The 25,343-nt window shown below is 41.2% G+C and overlaps 1 protein-coding gene and 1 long non-coding RNA gene across 2 annotated transcripts in view; one reads left to right on the forward strand and one right to left on the reverse strand.

The window, feature by feature from the left end:
* The window catches only part of LOC120516603 (endothelial PAS domain-containing protein 1-like), a 130,450-nt gene extending 108,435 nt beyond the window's left edge, over positions 1–22,015 (reverse strand). The window contains exon 1 of the mRNA XM_039738391.1: positions 21,733–22,015. Within this exon, the coding sequence (XP_039594325.1) occupies positions 21,733–21,758 (26 nt within the window). The 5' untranslated portion in view covers positions 21,759–22,015. The remainder of the gene's footprint in view (positions 1–21,732) is intronic.
* LOC120516605 overlaps positions 1–25,343 on the forward strand; it is an 86,316-nt gene that overhangs the window by 18,188 nt on the left and 42,785 nt on the right. The window lies entirely within an intron of this gene.

Here is a 25,343-nt window from a genome sequence, read left to right on the forward strand (position 1 = left end):
CAGAGGAGACAAGAATTTTCAGGGTCTTTGTCCCTGAGTGTTATACACTTGAACCTGTTTTTTTTTTTAAAAAAAAAAAGGAAGCCAGCCCTTTAAAAATTTGAAGGCTTTGTTGTAGCTTGTGTTGAAGGGGTTGGAATGGGGGTGGGGGTTGGTCAAAGTCAAATTCCCTGCGTCAGATAAAAATTCAAACTATTCTGGCATGGGGCTGCAGGGTCAGAGCACTCCTGCATCAAACTATTTGCAAAGTTCAGGCCTGCAGAATTGAACAGAGTGTCTGCTCAGCAAAAAATTAAAAATAAAAAAGACATGAGAGAGAGAGCGGTAAGGTGTGCACAAATGTGTGTGCCAAAGATTCCTTTGTGTTACACTACAACACATTATTTTACGCTGTTCAGCAGGATTAACTCCTAAAGCTGTCCTCATGAAAAGTGCAGTTGCGAAACTCTAGAGCCAACCAACATCTAAAGCATTGCCACTTCTTTGGAAACTGTGCCTGTTAATCTCCAATGCCAGCCCAGTGCCAATTTCCAAACAATGATAGGGTCCAGTACCAGCCCAATACTATCTTCCAACCTGTCATAGTGAAGCTTGAAAACCAGCCATGTACCAGCAATTAAGCTATGCCATTGATTCTTAAACTTTGACATTTCTGTGCTTGTTTAGAATATGCTACTTCAAAAACATGACCAGTAGTACCCCTCTAAATCTGTAACGGCTCCAAAGCCATACCGGTGAAACACCAAAGAATGGTCAAGCATACAGACCATAAAAGTGGTTCCAAAATATGTCAGTGGGAAAATAACACACCAGCAACGTAAAGCCTAAAGCTGATTTAGTGAAGTTCCAATGTCGGTAATATTCTCCTACTTCTTCAAAGCCATGCCAGACAAATTTTAGTGCCACCTTAATATCACCTTCAATAACTCCATGAGATTATCACCTGGTTTAATAGTCCAACATTTGTGTAAATCTAATGCGAGCTCAGCATCCTGCCCATGACATTCACTTCCGAAACTGCAACACCAGGCAACATGAGCCTGATACGAAATTCTAAATAATACCAACAGCAGTTCAGAATACCAGAGCACAGGACTCTGCACAAAGCATCCCAGTAGTGGCTCGCTGTCAGCTGACCTTTCAATTTCAGATTTTGCATGGACATGTGCAAGAGAGACAAGTGGCTTCTATTTACAAGGCCACTGTATAGACACACACTATTGAGCTGTGTTTCGCTTTAAATGACGTGAAGATCATGACAAAGTGGCAGAAGGCTCTGTAAAAATTTGCCCTGATGGAGAAGATGCAGCTTCACTGTTACGGTCTCTGTCTGTGGTCTAATGGCCGTTGCAAAAGTAGTTAAGATTGCAACAGGTCACAAATCCGTCAATGGAATTATGGATGCATCAGAAGAAACATTTGGTAGTTAAATCTGCAGGTGAACAATGATCACTTCAGTGGGTTTCACCGGTCAGTAGTCAACCATACAAAGAGCAGAGCATACAGGCATAGCTGATAATCGTGTCAGCAGGATTGACTAGAAGATCCAATCAACCCTAGCAAAAGCACAAGATACTATGGGGTTCGCAAAGTGGAAGAGGCTTCCTCTCAGTCAGTTCAGCAGAATCAGAGTCAACCTCTCTTTTTTGCTTCAGCTTGGCTGTACTTTTCTCCAATTGCTGGTGTGACCCACTTAAACACTTAGAACTTGCAACCACTATGTAAAGATGCCTTGGAGTCTTCTTATGTGTGACGTTGCCCTCCAAGTTGCCAGGTCTTCAGGTTTATGGATGGGTTACCTTTATCCAAACCCCTGATTCTCAATTTTAGACCCACAACAAGCAGGAACCACACATGAGTTTAAGCACTCCATGTGTATGCTTTTGTGTTAAATATAACAAACCATGAGCTGTACCTAACTTATAGTACCAAAAGCCATGACTTCTCACCACACCTCCTAAATGAATCTGAGTCTGTTCTAAATCCCAGCACCCTGTCAAAAATTCTGCCAGCCTGTTTCCTTAAATAGGATGGCATAATGGCACAGAGTGAACTTGTTGACTTAGCATACCAATAAATACATTATTATTGCCCCCACTGTACCATTTGCCTTTGGCTGATCTTCTCCTCCTTATGGACCCTGAAGGTAACTCACTTTTTTATTTCATAGTTTGGCAAAACAGGTTTAATAATGGAAAATGGCTCAGGCAGTTTTGTGTTCCCAGGTTGTATTAGTGCTTGCTTCTCTCCCCATTGCTGACGGGCCATTAAGGGCTATTAGAAAGTATGCCAGGCTATTAATCTGTTCAAAGGAGTCCATCAGCCCCCATTAACTTTTACAGTTTAATGTTCTGTGAGGGTTAAGTAAACAAATAGGTTGGAATGGAAGCCATGCCTGCAGGGCTGGTTGGTGGGGGTTAGTCAGAAGAACAAATTGTCACCTGGTGGTCCTGCACAGATATGTTTTTTTTTTTTTGGCCAAACTCAGCTGACTGCCCAACTCTCAGAAGGCAGTACCCACATATATATGTGCCATGGTTCAACACAGCCTAGCACACTGACATGTTCAGAAATTAGACCAAATCAAATGTCCTTAACAAGGCTGTCATCTGAAGTTGTGAGCTTTTCAACACAAATGCACAAAAAAGCAAGACAACAAATTGCACACAGGCTCACAGTATGAAGGGCATGCAACAGGCAATACATCATAGGGCCTCTGTGTGCCACTGGCGTCATAGAGGGAGACCCCCATAGAATTATTAATACAGACAAGCTGATAAACAAACCACAACATGCAAAGAGACGCAGAAAAAATTATAAATGGGTCAAGTATAATGACACCCCTGCAAGAAAACTACAGAGAGACAAAAATCCATTTACACAGAATTAAACACATATACATAAGTAAAAATATACAGAGATCCACAAAAACACACACATAAATAAGTATAAAGACCAAAACGAAATAATATTCATAAAGCCACAAAAATGTAAAACAGAATTACATATAAATGCAGTTAGGCCCACAAATTCTCCAAAATAAAGCTACACAAACAATGATAAAAATGCACAAGAGTACATAAACTGAATTGCACTCACACATAAATGCAACAAAATAAAAAAAAATCATGGAAAAGTATGCACAAACAGAAAAGCAAGTATGCTGTAAATCCAAAATACATACAGAGCCTGTCAAAGCCAGATATGTTTACTTATGTACAAACAAACTTAACAATCTCAATCCTTCTAAATCCAGTTCACGGTGGCAGGAGGCTAAGCCTATTCTGGCAGCACTGGGCACAAGACAGGCAACAGTCCTAGATGAAATGCCAGTCCATCACAGGGCCTGCTCACACAAACACACCTAAGAAGCCAATTTGGAATCGGTAGTTAATCTAAAATGGAGGAGAGAAAGTAGAGAACCCCAAGGAAAACCCATATAGAGACAGGGAAAATAGGCAAACTTCACACAGATGACATGTGGCTGCAGTTGTATAAACTGTACCACAATGCTGTCTCAGATGATATACCACTTAAGTATATAAACATAATCTTACAAACAAATGACATATGTCCCCCAATCTCATACCAACAGAAACTTAACATTTGGAGACAAAACAGAGGCACTGAACGAATTCCCAGCCCTCCCACTAGTCCCACTCATGAGCAGGGCATTACCTCCAGGTTAACACTCCATGTGCTGAGTGACCACTGCCTAAAAATCACTTACTGACCTTTGTGCTTTGTCACTGGTCCTAAGCCTCACAAAGCCCTGCCCAACTAATGACAAGCCTCAGTGCAACACAAAGCACACATTTCTAACTCGAGCACTAGAGTGACCTTTTCCTTCCTGCAGACGCTACTGATCAACTAGTTTCCTTTTCAGCATTTTGCTAACAAGTTTGGTATAATGTATTTGGCGAGTCATAATGGAGTAACTCATGAGTGTTTAACCAAGAAATGCTGAGTGTGAAAAAAACCCACTACAATATGCCAACAAATGCTTTCATTTTCAGCATGCACTGTAGTCCTCTAATTATTGAAGCATACAAATTTAACAAAAGATTACTTGTAATGTAACATACAATTCTCAAACAAGCTTAATCCTATTTAGGGTCTCAGGGGCCTATTCTAGCAACAGAGTGCCACCCTACTTGTAATATCATATAGCCCATAAAGTGGTGTGACGGACCAAAACCCCCCCATTACTTAACAACTAGAAATTATAGCCGTTTGTTAGCTTTATTGCGCAGGTTTACAACACACACATTTTCTCATAACACAACCCAATTATTAACATTAAAATGAAAAAGCAAGCCTATATTTTCTGCTATAGTAACTGCTGACTACCACACCTAAGGATCATTTCTTTCAACTGTCCTGATGTTGTCTTTCCGTACTGTTTTTGTTGCCCTCTACTTTTCTTTCTATATATGTAAATTACAACAGCACTAAAATCTTCCAGAAGGCTCTGTTACTAATATTTCAGCAAACACCTGATTCTTCAGTTGACATTAGCTCTCCATGAGTGTGCGAATAACACTATTCTACCTGTGAGACCCCCTTCCTTCTCATGTAGACACCTCAAGGTTGGACCGTGCTCCCCGATGTAGAGACCTCTTCGTGAGACTCCATCTTCTGATGTAGACACTGCTGACTTTTTATTAAGACCCTCCTTTTCTTTCTAATGCTGCGTTCAAGTGACAACGTTTTTGGAGTTACCATTACACAATCCCACTTCATTCCTTTCCAGTTTTATTTCTGGTTAGACATTTGGGATAAACTTGATTCAAGAGGTCAAGGGTACATCATGATCTAGCAAACTCAGTTAGCAAACATACTGTATCTCTGAAGTCTCCTGCCAGTAGGTACCAGTTAGAATAACATTCATGTGAAACTCCCCACAGGTAAGCACCTGGTTTCCGTAACCCGGGACTGCCTGTATTAGGTAGATACTGCACCACTCCAACTTGACCACAAAGTGCCATTTCTGACTGTTCTAATTATTTTGTCTTTATTGCATATAGTAAAATTAGGTGAAAGGTCAAGGTTTCATTACAACTCAGTGTGATTGTGAGGCAAAGTGATCTCCAAAATCTCCCATTATACCCAAAATGTGTTTATGAACCATTTCCCTCAGAGAAGTTTAACATTTCCAAATCTCCACATTTAGCACATGGGTGAATGTGGATAGATGGATGAGAAACAATTTTTTGAAAAAGTTTAATGTCATCAGTCTTGACCAGCTTCTCCAAAACAAAAATAAGTCTGCCAGATGTAGTAATATCACAATATCTACCTTTTTATTAAAAATTATTTATAAAAAAGACTAAACGGTGTATAATACTATAGTAGTAGGTGTAAATGTATATAATTGCCATATCTATATACAAACACAAGTCTTGTATTTGTATTTATTTATTTATTTAGATGATGGCTAAATCCCAACTGGCCAACTATCTCCATATGGAACGCTGAACTGGCTTAGAGTCCTTACTGTCCAAAACTGTACCTGGTAAGCTACATTGTCAGCCTTTCTGCATTGTGTGCTTATTTTAGGATCGGCCACTGCCACACCTCTGCCATATCACCATGTCCCAAGCTTGGTGAAGAAGCCGTCTTGAACAATATACAACATGGGTTTGAAAATCTAGTCAGGATTCTCTGTAAGAGTATGATTTAAGGAGAAATAACATAAAGGAGGAGGCTTGACATCAGCTAAATGCTTATATTGCATTTGTAATAATACAAGGGTTAGTCAAAAATTATGCACAATAATGTTTTAATATTTTTATAGTGTTGACTGCAGCCATAGTTGTGTATGCGTCTGTCAGCTTTGTGTGCCTGAGTTGCTGTAAGGTAGGCCTAACCTGGTCTGTTTAATTGTTAGTGTGTTATCATGCTGCTAACATGGCCACTCAAAGAAGAGCGGTATGCAATCATCCATTTTTGTGGGCTGAAGGTGTATTAGGAGGGCAGATCCATCATTGACTTTCAAGTATGAGTATGGATTCTGTCCATGAAGCATCTATGATTACATTGAAAACTTCATGAATGGTAATACAAGTTTTCATTAGTGAAGGTATCTTCCCGCATCCACTGCTGCTGACAATATTGAACAAGCCTATGACAACATTCGGTCAAACAGGTGACCATCGGGAAGTATGTTAATAGTCTGGGTGATGGTATTAAAAATGATGCTTAGGTAAATTTTGCATTCTTTCAGTATTTATTTGCATGAAAATGTTGTAAATTCTTTTCTTTTTTTTAACTCTCATATATGAACTACACTAAAAATTAAGCCAAGTATTTAACATCATGCAGCAAAGATGACAATTTTGATAATACAAAAAGTCTTGCGAGGTCAGTAGATAATACTTACCAACCAGTAAGTTGGTGCATCTATCATACATCACAATGTCTTTGTGAGAAAATGGATGCCACAGATATCCTGGGCACAACATTGACATTGTTGGCATTGGGTCAAAAAGTTGAATTGAAAAATCAACTCATTCGGCCTTTGTGAGTGATGATTGGATTTAACCATTCATATTATGTTCATAAGGCCTTGTGTTTGAGTTTTCCCAACTGGGATGTGAACTGACTAGTAATCCTGTTCTCAGTGCTGATGCCAGTTTGTTTGTCTCTGCCATGATTTAATGAAATGTGTTCAATCTTGAGCAGCAGATCGTAAATCTATATTTTGTGTTAGACTTGGCAAATCCCTATACACCTTTTTAATGAAGTTTCAAGAAGTATTTGGTGTTGAAAGCACTGTGGACACAATCACAAAGGAGTCGCAAGCTCTTTAAAGAAAAAGGCCATGGTGCTTTCGTGGCAGGGCTGCTACTACAGAAAAATGAAGGGATGATCACACAAGTATGAGAAGGGACCAGACAAGATAGTAAATGGAAGTTTTAAAAGCATTTATCTCAAATCACTGTGTTCTCCTCACAATTCATTCATTCACTGATGCAAGCCACCTCCTACACCTTCTTCATGACTAAACTAAACTGATGCTCAGGCAAACATTTCTTAATTAACTATTTGCTCATCTACAGTTTGTCATCTGATCTAATTAATTTTTTTTTATTGTGCTTCATGTAAGAATATATTAGATAAAGCGTGTCCAGAAAATGAAGGGATGGACGAATGCAATGGTGTTTGCATTTGCTTGTCTCTTCCAGTATCCTTGGTGTGTGCTCACAGGCACGTCTCAGCTAGTCATTCATTTTCTGGTATCCTAGTAACACACACTTCAGCATCAGTTCACTAGCTCTGGCCTCCTTTGCCTTCTAAACGATAGTCTAACTCGAGGCAAAATGCTTTGTCTGTACGGAGTCAGAGTAGTGATAAGGTAAACCCAAACTGTACAGTAAGTAAGAAAGGGCAAGCTTCAGCAGATATGTGCAAGCACGTCATCCTTGCCAGTTTGATTTGCTAGCCTGCTTCACTCTCTCCTTTTAAATGTGCAGCCTTCACAGCTCAAAGATTAAAAGCAACAACATTGTTAAGTTGGTGGTGGGGTGGGAGGAGTGTTGACCAACTCCCTGCTGCAGCTAATCCATTATCATCTTTTATAAGGAGGGTGAACTTTGCCCCACTCCATCTCCCAGTTCCCAGGCAAGCCGGCTCCCTGTGACATGCAGACATACTGTACTCCTCAAAGTGCGATAATAAGTCTGCTGGGTGACTATTCATGCACCGCCTCAAGTAGAATGGATAAAATGTTCAATACCAAACATAGTAACTGCCTCCCTACGCACATGGCCTGACCTCACCACCTTAGTAGTCAAAGTGGCACAAAGGCAGCATTGGCACACTTGCCATTATGCATAATCCCAGTGCATGCTGTGACCAGCTCAGTGGAAAACATGGTCACCCTTGTTAATTCAGTTTCTGCTAACCTTGCAGTTAGGACACTGATCTCTGGGCCCAGCCTCTTCCATGCTGCCACACAGCAATGCTCCAATTCTTCCTGGGCTTAGTTCAGTGAAGTGGCAGTAAAATAACAGAAGTATCAACTCCCATAAGAAGTGTTATACCAGAAACAACAGGGATGAGGCCGACACCCAGTACACTTTGGAATGTTAACCAGGATGCTAGGAATTATTTTAGGTTTGTGCTATGATTATTCAACAGTGTGGTCCGCGCTGCCGCCCTGCATCTCCAGATCCTTGCCAGGTCACTGTCTGAGTGGTGCTTGCATGTTTTCGTTTTGTGTGCATAGGTTTGTCTGCAGCAACTCCAATTTTCTTCCACATCCTAAAGATGTGTGCATGAGCTTAATTTGCAGCTCTAAATTCCCCCATTGTGAGTGTGTATGTTCAGTAACAGAATGACATCCTATTCAGGATTGGTTCATACCATGAGCTGATGCTAACAGGATGGGATCCACCTCCCAACAACTCAGAACTGGAATAAACTGGAATTTCTTCTAGGATGAAAAGAGCTTAGGTTTTAAAGTGCCTCCAGTGTACTAGCTTGCAGAACTGGGTAGAGACTTCAGCGTGGCCACATGCCTCTCAGCAGGCCTAAGACAATGTCCTTTCAACGCAAAATGACAGGCAAGGCTTCCTAACTGTGTCAAAACAGTGCTTATTCATGCAAGTGCCACCTTCACCATCACTAGGCTGCCTGCTAAAGAAAAGGAAAGACCTGGTTACAGTAGAGCGACTGCTTCTCTCCCGTACACACACACACACTCAACCCTGGTAAAAAAAAAAAAGGGAGGTTGCCATTTTAGGGCTAGGGTAGAGCACAGGTTTGACACCCTTGATCGGAAGATGGGTGCAATGAATATGGTTGGCACAGATCTGTTATTTCAGAATATGTAGTCACATACTGTAGTGGCTCTGCATTGCCTCTAGAAGGGGCAGGTGAGCACCTAGGGGGAAGTATGAGGAAAGAGATTAAACAAAACACAAGGTCTGGCAATTTTAATTCAGTGACTCCACCACTGCACTCCCCAGCTCCAAATCGTCCCACAAGGCTGGGTGTGTCTACAGTCTGTGAAGCTCACTTTCTTCTAGGCAGCACAGGAGTACCAATGAATATCAAGTGTGTCTTGTCCGGGGAGCAAGACCAGGCCCAGCACTGCTACTGCACAGGAAGAACAATGCCAACGCCTGTAACAATAGTTGCAGCAGGAAGGGAGCAGCCGTTGTCTGCAGACATTTTGACTACCAGCCATAATTCTAGTACCTGAATTACGAATTCAAATCAGAATATGCGGTCATGACTAACAATTCTATCACAGCATAAAGGCCACTAAATAGCTTATAAATATGCTTGCCAGTTGGTAGTGCAGCCTCTCTTGAGGAATATGGAAGCAAAGGGTGCGTTGCTGAACTTGTTTGAGAAATTCAATATTCCAAGTCTTTTCAGGGGTGATTATTACAAGTATAATATGGCATTGTTGCAACAAATACTGCACTACTGCTGTGATGTTGACTGCTACAGTAGTAAAATATTGTGGGCTTTTCAACATGTTTTCATTTTATGCATGTTTGATCATTCTCATAAAGATTAGAATAAATTTGCTTGTAACATTCAAAAATACAGACTATTAGAAGCATCAGTTGTTAAACCACCAAGATAGGTGGCTCTGAGGCTAAGGATCTGTGCTGGCATTTGGAAAGTTGCTGGTTCAAATCCATTACACTGCCAAAAGAGATCCTCCTCTGCTGAACCCTTGAGCAAGGCTCTTAACATGCAATTGCTCCAGGGTTAGGGTTGGCTGACCCTGTGCTCTGCCCTAAGTGGTATGTGAAAACTAATATATTCCTAATACAAGAAATTGTATAAGGCGAAATAAAGAACAAAGAAAGAAAGAAAAACAGTACCTGAAGAAACACCTGTAACATTTCTAGTAGAAAAAATTACTGTACCCACTGTGGAGGACGATTGGGGCTTCAGCCCAGCCGGGATGCCTGGAGGATGAAAGGACCAGGAGAGGGGACACAAGGAGCCAGCCTCCCTAGTTTGCTTTGGGACCATGAAGCTTGGAAGCTCAATCCTGTGAGGACCCTTGGCTACCGCCAGGGGGCACCTGGATGGTTCCAGAGCCATGGACTGCAGCACTTCCTCCACACCAGGAAGTGCTGCTGGAACAGGAACAAGGTACACCTGGAGTGCCTTCGGGTGCCCATGCAGCACTTCTGCCATACCAGGAGGTGCTGCAGGAAGATCATCGGGGTGCACCTGGAGCACATCCGGGTGCATTATAAAAGGGGCCACCTCACTACATTCAAGGAGCCGGAGTTGGGAGGCAGAGGACGGAGTTTGTGGCAGAAGAAAAGAGTAAAAGAAAGTAAAGGACTGAGTCTTAATTGGAGTGATTTGTGCACTGTATTGTGTGTGTAGGTGCAGAAGAATAATTAAAAGTGTGTGCTTTTCAGACTTGGCTGTCTCAGTGTCTGTGTCCAGGCTTCTTTCACACCATATAAATAGTCCTATATTTAGTGAGAGTTATATACAGTGCTGTTGTATCCTAGAATAGAGAGACAGCAAAAGTGTAACAGTGGCAGAAGTAAAAGTGACGCTTTATATAGTAACATTTTTTTTCCATTAAGGTAGTAGAATCAAATTCTTTCTTGCATGTTCTACCCACATGCAACGCATCACCACTGTCTGGTGCCATGATAAACAATAATGTAGAATTTTCTTTATATTTAATAATAAAAAAACACAAGACTACCTATAGTAAAGAGGTTGCAGCTGCCAAACTCACTGCCGTAATAAAGCACAAGAGCAATTGTAACAGTGCTCACACTCGCAATAGTGTTCACAGCATCAGGTATTAGAAGTGCTACAGAAGTACACGGGAGAGGGTAATAAACCAAAAGCATTTACAGTAACTTTATCTACAGTACTACTAATATTAGTACGCCAGTGTGAGTAGCTGACATCACATTAACACTGCAGTATATTGGATAATACCAAGAACTGTTTCGGTAAACACACCACCAGTGCTACTGCAGTGATCAAGTACAACAGAACAGTACCGCACCAGTATTAACTGCAAATGCACAATAAAGCAGGCCTTCAATATTGTCTGTGATGAAGAGTTACTAGTGATGACGGTAAGAACAGGGTATATTAGCAAAAAAAAAAAAAACACAGAATCTGCAATGCGACTGGTGTTCTGAAAAATACAAGTACCGGAAATACTAGCAGTGGTAACAGTACAGCGTAATGGAAAGAGCAACGTACCTTAACCAATCACACTTCAAGGCAAGTATTTTTGCTATTTTCTCTAGCACTATTCTGTTGCTACAGATGGTATTACCTTTTTAAGCACAGTGGTGCTACAGATTCAAGTTAACTGTATGTTGTTTTGCTCTTACTCTGGATACCTGTAGCTCTTAGCAGTACTAATACTAATTTCTGCAGTACTTGTAAAGTAACAATGATTGGTAGCATTTATACTTGTGGTAGTCACACCGGAAACATTAAGGGCAAGTTTTAATTACCAGCAACAGCAGTCCCAGTGGCAGTACAGTTAGATGGTAACATCAACCATTCTTAAAGTAGTTACATCTGAAATGTTACTTAATGGCTTTAAGTATTAAGGTGATGTACCAGTAACAACTGCAATAGTGTGGGGGCCACAGAAAAATCAGCCAGACATTGATTTGAAGTGCAGTTGACAGTATCAGCAGACTGTAATTAGTAGTGTGAGATGCCACAGCAATTCAGTATGTGGGCTAATATTAATAGTACTTGCACTAGTCACACCTGTAGTGCTACGTGGGTAATTTGTTAATAGCATTTTCTGAGTGTACCATGTCTGTTGATGACCTCTATCGTAGCGAGTATGGTAATCAGATGTCTGCTTATATTGTGTTGTTTTATTTAATACCCATATCAAAAATAAGACATTTTGTAAAACTCTGAAGCACCCTATCATTGCATGATGTTAAAAAATATATCCATGCATGTATAACTTTTAATTGGATTACTACAACGCCCTGCTCGGTGGCTGCACATCAGTGTCACTTAATAGATTTCAGTCAATTTGGAATGCGGCAGACAGCTAGAGTGCTCATTTATGAAGCTTTCCATGGTTTTGGACCTCAATATCAAGTGACCTTCCAATTCCTTATAATCTCTCATGTTTGTTTCGATTTGAATGAGCAGCATATTGTGTGTTCTGTAGAATAGACAAAGCCACAGCTGGAAATGAAGTGTTTGCTTATAAAGCACCTTGCCTACAGAGGTACAGGATTTGGATGCTCTTTCAGGGTTCAAGTCTACCCTAAAAACATGTTTAGTCAGGTCTATAAGTAAATATTTAAAATTCAAAATGAAATCTACACTCCTGTTTGGGATTCTCTTTTCTTTTAAGTTTCTGTCATAATATTGTTATTGCGTTATTTTAATTTGTGTAAATAACATAGACAACTTTTATTTTGTTTATTAATTATCTGGTTTTGTTCCAAGAATTTTTTTTTTTTTTTACCCCCTTCCCTGTCGCTTATATTTTGGATCATTTTCTTGGGGTTTAAGGCCCAGAAATGCATAAAGCTGCTTTGGGACAATGCTCATTATAAAATATTCTACATAGATAAAATTTGTTTTGAATTGAATTGATTTTATTTGGTATAAAGGTAATATGCCAGAAGTAATTGCTGCAGAGCAGTGTAAATAGTATGAACATCAGGACTTGCCATAATCTTGTCTTGTCTTCAGTACTGCTGACAGAATGAAGTATGTCAGAACCACCAGTAAGAGCCTCCGTCTTATTCCATGGTGTAAGTGACCACAGTGACAGTGCTAAAAGTAATCTTATCTGGAATACACCTACACTGTGAAGTATACCAGTAGCACTAGTAAGAGTCACCGCAAAAGGACTAATCATGCTTACAGCACTTTTTGTGTTAGTAAGGATACTAGACATAACTATAATAGTATTGTATAAAGGATAAGAAAACAGGGCATGTCATGGTAATCTTCATTGCACAAAGCACTATAGCTGCAATCTTTAAACTAATCGCAACACTCAGTTTTCAGTTGTACAATACTGAACCAGCAAGAACTGCACCAGCATAATAACAAGAGTACTTGCACAGATTCCATGAGCAGTTCTGCTCTTGGCATTACTTTTTGGGGGCACAATATGAGATGTCATCATAGTCACTCCACTATCACACCTGCACTGATGCATGCAGTATTAAGAATTAAGATCATAATACCAGTACAAATCACATCAGCGGAGTACTAGTGGTCAGCAAAAGAGTGCAACTTGTCTGCACTACTGCTGACTACATTAAGTGTGTCAGCACCATTAGACTTACGTTTGGATAAACTTTATTAATCCTATGGGGAAATTCAAAATTACAGTAATAGTATAAGATGAGGAGTAATGCCAAAAATGTAAGTAGAACTACTTACTAGTGGTAAACCAGTTCCAGAAGTGGTGCCAACACACGCACTTTAGGGTGGCATGGCATACTGGTAGTGAAAAATTACCAAAAAAACCCAATTTTTAAAATGGTACAGTACCAGCGTTTTCTGTTTTTTCGGTACTGGAACTGAACATTAGCTTTTCACCCCTTCAGTGCATGGTAAATAACACAAGGAATGATGCGGTTTGACGCTCTGCAAACCTATCCTCATTCCCCACTTTGAAGCAACTGAGACTTCACGGGGGGTTACCCCAAAACTCTCTTTCTTGTGCCGACGAACATCGGATGGTCCAATTTGGAAGTGGCGTAATGGTGCAGCAACCAGCAAAGTTGCGGTAAAATCAGACTGACTTTGATTTCTAGTGCTACTGACAGCATTAGGAATACCATAACTGGTAGTGTGAGACACAGTAGCAAAGCAGTATAAGGTCTAATAGTAACAGTACTTGCAATAGTCAGACCCATAGTGTGACGTTGGAAATTTGTAAATAGGCTAGATAACTGTCACAAGGCTGTTGATGGCCTGTCTATGGGGTTATTTGCTTTAGAACTGTTTTGGTACCAGTACTGAGGTCCAAAAGCTGGTATCGACAATACCGTCAAACTTTTAGTACTGATTCAGCACTAGTGCACATGCACACAAACCAGTAGCTATAGAGTCAAAGCAGCAGCATTTGTCACATGAATAAGGACAAAATCGATACAGCTGATCCCACAGGCTCAAGGCCCTCACACAGCTGCAGAGGCCCTTTACATCTTATGTTCTTCATGAAACATGCAGTATGTAGTCCCATTAGTGACACTGTAGGCAGTCAGAAGACACTGAGGTGGCAGTGTTAAATGTAATTCCTGACTGCTGTTCAGTCTTGCACCTGCACTCTTGATGTGACTCTGAATCTTTTACGCAACATGTCCAACCTGAGGCAGAGATTAGGTCCTATCACCAACCTGCAGCTTATCACATCTGTGTTTTAAATGATGGACTGATTTCTGCAGGCAGAGAAAAACAATAAAAGTGCAATGTCCTGGTGGGCATTAAACACCTTTTGCAACTACTGTATGCACTGTCACAATACATGTGATCTAAGTGACTGTCAGTGATGAGATTCTTGGCTCCAGCATCTGTGAATCAGTAGCCCTAGTGTCATTTTCATACACTTTTATGTTTAGAATTTATAAAGAACAGTGTGATTAACAAAAAGCATCTAGTGTAGGGCAACTCTATTGGCAAAAACACCTTGCCAATAACAGAGGTCACTAGAAGAATGACCGGAGTTGACCATGTAAACAGAAAGGCTGCAGTCTTTAGAACTGCAGTGTGCAAGACGAGCAGCTCTGAACACCAGCGCATCGGTCCTTGAAGACCACACAGGTTCCACTCCTCTCAGTTAAAAATAGACAGATGAGACTACAGTGTGCAAGTGCTCACCAAATCTGGATGCCAAGGCTGGAAAGAAATGTCATCTGTTTGCTGCAGTTTGCATATGGTAAGGCCACAATTTCGCATGAACTGCATGGATCCATTCAGCCTTGTGTTAATAATATTGGCCGGTGGATATTATGCACGGATTAGACTTCTTCATACCAACTGATCATCATTTGAATGCCACAGCGTAGCGAAGCAATGTCATGACCATATGTATCCTTTATGGCCACGATCTATCCTTGTTTAAATAGATACTTTCAGCAAGATAATGGACTCTGTCACAAAAAGAAAATCTTCTCAAGCTGATTCCACAAACATGACAGGCTTTAATTTACTTCCATTGCCCGCACATTTCCAAAATCTCAAAACAGCAGAGCTTCTTTTGGGATAAGGTGGAAAAAGATGTTTACAAAATGAATGTGTGGCCAAAAAATCTGCAGGAAGTACAGACAACACAGACCAAAATTCTTAAGGAAAGTTTCCAGAGCCTTGTTGAATCCATGCCTCGAGGAATTTGGAGGACCTACCAGCATTAGTTACAGGTACCTAAAAATGTAAGCAATGAGTATATAGTACTTTATTTGAGATACCCATCTCAGTAAGTCTACATTAAGCAATACTATATATGAGGAATGAATGTTTTTGAAATACAGACCCTCCACCATGACGCTTCGACCCCATAGCCGTGTGAAACCTGCTTGCATTAAATAACTTAAACCTGGTGATATAACCACAGTGCTTCTTTATCAGGCCAGTAATCTCAATGCTCCATTAGGGACTAGAGGAATTTAAACTTAAAACTAAAAAAAAAAAATTCAGGGTACAGTATAGGATAGGAATCTGCCATCTGCTGGTGCTCAGCAGTACTGCATAAAATTGAATATATGAGCTTGCCCCTGATTAAATGTAGTTAATTTTTACATATTTGATTCATAATCTTGTGTACTTGAGTTCAAATGCATGTGTGTCTGTATAAGGTTGATAGAGAGGGTAGGTAAGGAGCATGCGCTGATACAACTCAGGATTCCAGATTAGAACCTGAGTGCAGCGATGCAATGGGTGACATCTCAGCACCACACTAGTTCAGATGGAATGGAACAGTGTTGAGGTGTTTTATGATGGCTGGAGTGCCAATTCTGTCATCATCCCCCAGGTCTTTCCCTGCAGGTTGGAGAGCCTACATGCAGGGCTGGATGCAGGTTAACATCGTACCCAGAACGGAGCAATTCCAGGTTAAGGGCCTTGCTCAAGGGCCCAACAAAGTATTTATTTAGTAATGGCATTTACAGGATTTGAACCGGCAACCCTCCGATTACCAGTGCAAATCCCTAGCCTCAGAGCCACCACTCTGTTGATATACAGTAAGAGCAGTAACAAATTATTTAAAAAAAAACAAAAAAAACCTTTTGACCCAGAAAGTGGAACATGTCTTGCTTGGGATGAGGAGATAACATCACAAAGATAAACCAAGGATGCTTACAGACTAGTAAGAGCTTAGTAAAGACAGGGGCTAACAGGTAACCCTGCTTAGAGGCCACCCACCACTGCTTTCTCACTACATTTCACCAAACTCGCCATTTTTTGAAGATCCTCTGGGATGGAAGGCTTTTCATTTGTTACACTTGGTTGCCACCATTGAACCAAACAGTCTTAGTACAGTTTCAGAACCTTCCAAAATGGTGTCGCTGGAATCTAGGAGGTACCTCCCGAATGAGATTGGGGGAAAAAATAAAACCATAACACAACAGGAAAGGCTTAAAAGAACAATTGTAACATACACAGTTGCCCACCCCTAGACCCAGGACACCTCAGACGCTACCAGGTTATTGAGAGAGCTTCTGTGTCACGTAGGTTAGCTCCTGACACAATAGCCTATTTAGGATTGTATTGAGAACAATAAGACTGAAGAATTGTTTCACATACAAAAATGAACCAAATATAAAGAGAGCCTTTCCATTCCATCCACCTCTGAGATGGCATTGTCGTCATGTCCTGGGTCAGAGAGAGGTGAAGCCTACCCCAGCAGCAACAGGCACCAAGTAGGAGCAAAGCCTGAATGCAGGGCAGATAGCTGTACATTTTTAAAAAATAAGAAAACACATGAGGCAGTGTCCACTTATTATTACATAAATTCAAACACGTACTGCTGCTGCATTATGGTGTTACTCTCTATCTGAACACATCAGTAAGGACTTCTTCATTGCAAATTGCTAAGAGGTCTCTTGAGTTCCAGTTCTCCCTCTAAATAACAAATCCTAACAGAACAAAAAGGAACAACCTCACACAGGAGTAATCCAATTCAGGGTCATGTGCAGCCATTTTAGCAGCACTTGGCACAGGGCAGGATACCAGTCCTTCACTGGCACTTCTAATTAATGTTATAACACCTCAGAAATGTTCACATAGCACTCAAAGTGATGTAAAATCTACATAGTTCTGTTGTATAGGATTCCTTCATAAACAATACCATTTTCATATAAAATAAGTCTTGTTTCATTTAAAGCTTAATTAGATGTTCCTCAGGTAATCAGGATGATGTCTATGGCATATAATCTGTGTATTATATGAAGAAATGTTTATTAAAATTAGTGTTCTAAATAAATATATCTAATCAATACTGTTTTATGAAATTATAAATATTATTTTATAATGTGAGTGGGACTTTGGTGCTGAAGACTGCCTTCATATCACACATTGGTCACTACCTTGTATGCTGTTTGCATGCTTGGTGTTCCAGCCTTGCAAAAGATGCCATTGTGATGGATGGGCTTGGTCCCCAGTGAACTCTGAATTGAACTAAATGTGCTTAAAATATTTTGATGGAGTTTACAGAGTAAAGTGTTTGCATATATTACTTTGCAAAATATACATCCTCAAGATAAATACAGTATACTGGAATTGTGAAAGCCTTTTCTTGTACCCTGCCAGGGTGTTCATTAGCTGTTTTTTTCTGCACTGTACATGTGTGGCTTCATTGCTAATTTATTCATATAATAATTAGATTAAGAAATTGCATATAAAAAGACTGGTGAAGACCCAGTGCAACCTTCCTTAACTATTTCGCCTTCAGTCATTTCAAGATCGTTGCTGTCAACCAAAATAAAAATAACATGGGGACGAAAAGTAGCTGCGACCTGTTAGACGAGCTGCAGACCCACAGCGAGGAGCCCTGGGGCAGGAAAGGCCGCCGGGCGTGTCAATCACGGCATTACGCGGGCTGAGAGGCAGGGTACAAGTTAATTAAAAGTGTGGGCACCTGTGGCACAGCCGTCTGCTACACAGGTAAAAGGTAAAAGATAAAAGAAAACGGGCTTCCACCCCTGGACGCGGGTCATCGAGAGGGCTGTTCATCACTGGAAATAACTAGGCGAAACAGCGCGGTGCTGCTTCCCTGCCGGGACGAGAGCCGACAGTGCCAAAAGCCGACAGGCTCAGATGAGGCGGCGCACATGGTTTGTCACCGGCTGAGGGTCACGTCGTTTTTACTTATAAAACTGAGAGTTAAGAACCCACATTTGTGTGATTATTATTTGACTAAATCACCAAAGTGGGGAGTTCTTCCCAGTGGTAGATTGCAAATTTTGTAAGCACCAAGGAGACACATGACGATCACTGCACTGTTGTTTTTGGGCTGAGAATTGTTTTGTTTTTTTTGTTTGTTTGTTTTTGTTTTTTTTTTGCGGAGAAAAAGAGAATTTGGTCAAAGTAAATAAAGATAATTTTGCATTTTGGCGAATGCCTAATCCTCGGGGTACCACCGATAAAGAACGAAGGAAAAATGTCCAAGTTTTGGTCCTCAAATCTTACGATAGGTGCTCGTTTTATTGTTCGGCCGTTGAACAGTCGTCCTTTTGAACAGTGGTTTATGGCAAACGTAAACTTGAAGAAATGGAATTCAGAATGGATTGATGTAATGTAATTTATGCTGTTACATTTATCACTACGTGTTACAGAGCAGGATTTGCTTGCATCGAAGTTTGTTATAAGCGCGCGACGATAACTGCTGCCAATTTTATAACGAGCTCGTTATATTACATCGATATATGCTGGTACTCGTTTCTTATTATTTTATCTTACTTTAGGTTGTACAGAGCAAAATCACTAGTGACACATTGGCACTAAAAACACTCTTTTTCCATTGATTCCATAAGGTTTTTAAAACCTGCGATTTTATTTATACCCCATCGGCACCACACTGCTAGCCTGTTTGTTCGCCATGCTGAGCACGAGACAGAATAGCGGACCTAAAAGAAAGGCAGGCAAGTAAAGCTGACCTGATATCCGTTCCAAATCAATGCAAAGCTGATTTTGCAGGTAGGCCCACTGGAACATTAACGTAACGAAATCGGGGCAGTCGTTACAATGCAGATCCCCTTCTAGTAAAGCCTTGCAATATGCACGAAAAGCCGCAGATTTTCGGAATACCTCGTTTGCCTTTTAACTGAGCGCGGCGCATTTTTGTTGTATTGATTATATATTATCAGTACAAAACTAACACTAGAGGTTAATAAGCAACCTGCAGTTACATGCCGGATACTCTTTCTTACAGTCCCCCTTTATTGAAGCCGTCAGTTGTGATAATGAGATCACTTGCTTTCATATGTATGTTATAGGCTGTATTAAAGCAACCGGCATCACTAAATATCAAGTTCTCATTAATCAGCGGGAGCTGAAATTTTAAATATACATATACAAAGGCGTTGTATAGGACTGTGTGAATACTGGTATTCTACTTTTTTTGTAGATAATCTTGTTCAAAAACAGATTACAGTATCTGTAACAGCATTTACCAATTCTATAGTGAGATACTGTATATTGCAGTCACTCGCTGAGAACGGCAGGTAAAAGACTTGCCCTGCCTCACAAAACACGTCCATATAGTCGTCTGTGACCAAATTAGATGACCAGTTCTGTACAAAAGAACATTTTATTTGTTACGAATAAGATTTAGATAAAGCCATGCTAAAACTGCCTCACACCAGAATAAGATGATTCAGATTTCTATACAAACATAAACATTGTACAGCGTTCTTTAGATTAAAAACAATTCTATTCAAACGTATTTACAGACAGGTTAACTGGGACACTATATGACAGACACGGGGAGTGATAGTAGATCTATAATGAATGTCAAACAAATAGGAATGACTGTATATAATGGACAGGAAAAGCACTCTACGAAGGAGACACAGATCTCGAAGATGCCATTAGACCGACAAATTGTGAATGTGCATTTATTTTTTTAATAGTGTCTTAATTATAACATTTTCTTCTGTTCCGTTCTCATTGAATAAAATGAAAAAGAGAAAACGCTTACACAATAGAACTTAAAATTACAAAGAATACAGACAACTAAAGGACCTTTGATCAAAGAATAATTTTCATATTTTGTGCTTAATCTTTTTCCACAAATTATCTGGACTTTTAGGATGTTTCTGTAATATAATTTTTAAACAGATTAGATATAATTTACTATTTTTGATGCTCCATAAACGCAGCTAAAATTGATAAACAGCAAATCAGAACGAATCCATTTGTTTTCAACTCTTTAAGAATTACGCAATTCCACCCAACTAAGGCAAAGTACATAATTCGGTGGATTTATGGAATCAGTAATAAAAGTCGGATTTCCATGCTTTGTTTCGGTGATATTCTTGTCCCGGTTTTACACCAAAGAACGGCAACACCTCTTCAACGGACCCGTTTGTCGCTACAAAGGGCCGCGACCTTTTCTGTCAGGAAACCGCAGTCTATCGGAGAATAAAGACGCCTTGAGTGTACGCGGCTCCTTGGCGGATTACCATCCACTGTGTACCAAATCTGGCAGCTTTTGGGATTAGCAGGACACAATTAAAACCAATCACTCGGTATGCTTATTTTTGTTAAGGTAGGGTTCTCTGGAAGGTCCGCTCCCTGGAGACCGTGAATCCGCCAAACCCGTTAATCACCTTGTTAATTAATGAGTGGCTTAACATGGAAAATAAGACGTGACACGATTGCCTGGGTGTCCTAAGCGTGCCTTAATCGCGGTTAATTAAATCAGATCTCGGCTCATTAGCCAAAGTCTCCGCAACGTCGTGTTTTGGGTCAAAGATCGAACTCTGATTTTTTTTATGTTTGTTTCTCTCCCTTGTTTTTACGTCACTTAAGTTCTGCAGATCACGCACGGACAGCCAAAGCAGTACGCTGAAGGACACGAAAAGGCGCTATATAAAGTGTCAAGCAGGATAGATATGTATCGTTTTCTTTTTTTTAATTTGTCGGGACACGGTGTTTGCGACAACAGCCGTACCCCCAAGTCGTTCTTCTGCCTTCATCTGTCACGACACGTGTATGACACACACCACCTAATCTGACAGCTGACCCGAAAACAACTCTTAAGGTCAAGGCGAGTGTTTTGCACGCTCCACTTATTTTATTTTTTCCAAGATTATCAACTCCCTTCCAACTTTAATTCTCACAAACTCACAGTTTGCACCGTTTTCATTTTCGGTTTATCTGCACTGTTTGCGGAGTGTCTAGTCGAAGTCAGATCACAAAGTAAAATAAAAAGTAAACGAGCACCTCTGGTTATTTATGTGCGCCAGTTGCAGATCGTTACGACCTGAAAACCGTCCAGTTAAAATTACATGGCAAAACATTAAGGATGTTTGCCATTTGAGTTGCGTGTTGGTCTCTTTTTTCCGTTGCGAACTTTTATTTTGATGATCGTTTGCATTTCTGATCAGGCTGAAGTGCTCGACTTTCAATAACTCGAACCTTTGCCCGCTGAGTCGCGCCGCGGCGTCCAGTCTTCCCTCTCAACAGTCGCACAAAAACCCGAACAACCTCAGGCGTCTATTCCGGGTCATCCCAACTCGGACAGGCTCGCTGTTTTCGCACCCCTGCCCTGCCTACCTCTTCTTCTCCTTGTCTGCCGTCATGACTGGCTTGTCTCGTGTGCTCCAGGTGCAGGTGCGCTCTCCGCGGCTCCGGCTATACAGTCTCAGGGCACTGCTGAGGATCGCACAGCCGATCCGCTCCTCTTCGCTGTTGGGCAGTTCAGCAAATCCAAAAAGACGGTGGAGGGGCGAATCTCCTCGCTGCGCCTCTCGAGTCGCTCTGGGAAAGCTGCAGCCCGACCCCCCGGCCTCTCTCCCGGCTCTGCCCGGCGCTCCTCCCCTGAGTGGCCGGCGCACCGGGGCGGGACGAGGCGGAGCGGAGAGGAGTGGCGGGGGCTGAAGTGGAGGTTGGACTCGGCGTTGGCGTCGCTTGAGGAAAGAGGGCTCAGCGCTTTCAAAGGGACCCGAGACGTACTACGCTGCCGGTGTGGATTCAACAGGTGGAGAGGACTTCGAGCCTGGCATCACACCTGCACACCGTGGGTCCAAAGCCGCCTAGAGAAGCTGTAAATCCTTTTGGATGGGCCAGCTGTGGCTGCTTTTGCCATTCCAACTGACGCCTTCATTGGCAGTCAATCTCCAATGTGAACTAGTTTTATCAAGAAATCGGAAGTGATGTTTAAGCTCTTACTGTAGTCCTGGACATAGTGAATCTCGCATAGCAGTCTGGTCGACACATCTAACCTTTGATACATTTGACAGCTTTCTTGTCAAGTTCATGTTTGTGGGGAGATATCTATCCTGGCAAGAATGTATGCAAGGCAAGGGACCATCGCCAGACAGGCTGCCACTACATCAAAGGGCACACACCAAGTCATTCATATAGGGACAATCTGAACCCCAAATCTGTGCAATGTGGTCAGGAGACTGGATTACCCAAATCAAAACCTAAAGACATGGGGAGAAATGCAGACTTCATCCAGACTGTGTCAATGCCAAAGTTTATACCCAGTAAGATGAAGCTGTAAGGTGGCAGTGCTAGCTACAGTGTCGCTGTGCCACCCTTACTAATTCAGGTATTATAAATACATTAGGTAAAGTGATAATTCCATTCCAGTTAAACACTTAATATCATTCCATTCCAGTTAAACACTTAATATCCTAACATTCTTAAAGATGCTTAATCCAATTCTGGGTTGTGGATGAACAAAACGCTATCTTGGCAGCATTGGATGCAAGGCAGGGACAAATTGTTAGATGGGGTGAAAGTCCTGTCAAGGCCCATTTGGAATTATTAAAACCCAAACACTGGAAGAAGGTGCAAAATTCACACAGGCAACGATTCTGATGTGGAATTCCATCCTAGGATACTGGGTGTGTGAGGCAGCAGTGCTAACCGGTACATCAACATTCCAACCAATTTAAATGTATTTATTATTAAGTAAAACAATTTTGGGACTCGATGAGTGGTACTGTGATAGTGCTGCTGCCTTGCAGTCTGGAGACCAGGGTTCACGTCCTCTCTGTGGATTTTGCATGTTCTTCCTGTGTCTGCATGGGTTTGCTCCAGTTTCCTTCCACAGCCCAAAGACATGCAGGTTAGGTGCACTGGCGATGTGTGAGTGTGTTCATTCTGCCATGGACTGGTGCCTTTTCCAGGAGATTGCTCCTGCCTTGTGTCCTGTGCTTGCTGGAATATGCTTCAGCCCCTGCAAATTTGCTCAGCATAAAGCTGGATTAGAAATGGCATGTTATTTTGGAATTGTCCTCACTTTGACCCTATACATTCAATTATGTACTGCTTTTACTGAAATGAATGCCTCCAAGAAAAGTACAACTGGATGTGGTTCAGTGGTACAAATTCCCATACAAGTATATTAGGATTCCATTGTTGTGAAAAAAGTCCAGGGGGCCGAGCCTTCCTGGTGATCACTGTAACTTGAGGTAGATGGACAGCCATTGCTGAAAGTAACAGAGTAATCTCTGTAGGAAACCATGACATTCAGTCAGCATTAAATAAATCACTGAGGTCAGTGTTGTGTCAGATTAGAAATTAGGCAAAAATGTAATAAAAGACCAAGTGAGGAAAAATAGGATGAGGTCTGAAGAAAATAATTAATAGAGCCAAAATACAAAAATCCGAAACGCTGAGCAAACTCCTGAATCCTTAAAAGCCCTATCGTGTTATGTGACTTTTCCAGTGATTTTTTTCAGTCATTGACTTCATCGTGGAGAGTCGGAGTCGGTCATGCCGCACTCCCATGATTTTCAGTCGTGTAGTCTGACAATCCCAGCAACACACCCCAAACAAATCAAAGAGGCTTTGTTTTGTCTCGGGTCATAGACGTGGGCTCTGTGTGTGTGAGAACGGACGACCAATGAGCGCTTAGCAGTGACTGGGTGTTTTGGACCCCACGGACAGAAGAGAAGGCTCATCTATCTGATGTCTCATGTTTTATGTACCACGACAAAACGGTTGAGATTATGGCAGAGTCAAACATACTTGGGTGATGAGATTAGCAATTTTAATCATCAAGTCTGATATCCCCTCCAACCAGAAGTTGTGTAATGCCATTTTAAATATCACTATGGAGACAATGTTCAGTTATGACAATCGTCATTGTTTGTTTGGCCATAGAAAACCAACATTGAAGCACCCATCATGCAAAAACAATTAACAAAATAGCAGTGTGAGAGTACTGTAATGATTACAAATAATATTTAAAGTGAACATATATGTATAAATTGTCTGGTGAGACGAATGCTTTGACTTCCATACACGTAAACCTGTATGTAATAAAGTTTGCACTCATGCATAACCTGCTTATGAAATACTGTGCTTTTATGCGCTTTCATATCAAACAAGTAGCCTTTCACCCTCCAAACTTCTGTACACTCTGACAGCACCGGGAGAAGATAATGGCGGGATCATTGTGAGCTCTTAAGCTAACAGAGAGAGAAAGCCCGAGCCCGATGTGGATTGTATGGCAAATGTTCATTTAATGCAAGGTAAGAATAATTTATTATTTGTTTCATAATTGATTTTTGCTGTTGTGTTGCTGCCGTTGTGCTTCTCCACAATGCATTTCCCAGCATTCAGTCTAGTACATTTGTACAGATAAGGCACCCTGCTAGAAACATTCACCTTTGCCATAGCAAATGAAAGTGGGGGTCTGATCTAGAAATCCTTTGAAGCAATATGGATTTCACTGATTCCACCTAATCCAGAAGATGTCAAACCCAACAAAAAACAAAACAAAAAAGGAGTTATCGCCTCTGAACAAGCAACAAAGATCCGCATTTCCCTGTGGATAGTGTGGTTGAGAAAGGAACTACATGTCACCACTGTAAAATGTTGCGGCTCCAACCCGGTCATTCCCATTTATTTCCAACAAAAATATGTGAAAACTCAGTGAAATTGGGGCCGCTATGTGTGCCAATAGAAAGGAACTTTCTAGAATAAGATTGCTGTCAGGCTATGTAATGGAAGTATTGCTAGAATGGAACTCCATCCCTGTGGTAAGTACATGGGACCTCCTTCCAGCAGCAGCGGGAGTTATAGGTTGGGGACAGGAAGAGGCGGAGTCACTTGCCCACACTGGGCATCTTGTCTGTGCTGTGTAGTTTAACAAGAGAGGAGGAGGTTAGCGTCAGTGCCCCCTCTTGACCAGGAGCAGTAGTATGTAC

The sequence above is a fragment of the Polypterus senegalus genome, chromosome 16 (genome assembly GCF_016835505.1).
Source record: "Polypterus senegalus isolate Bchr_013 chromosome 16, ASM1683550v1, whole genome shotgun sequence".
NCBI classification, from domain to species: Eukaryota; Metazoa; Chordata; class Cladistia; order Polypteriformes; family Polypteridae; genus Polypterus; species Polypterus senegalus.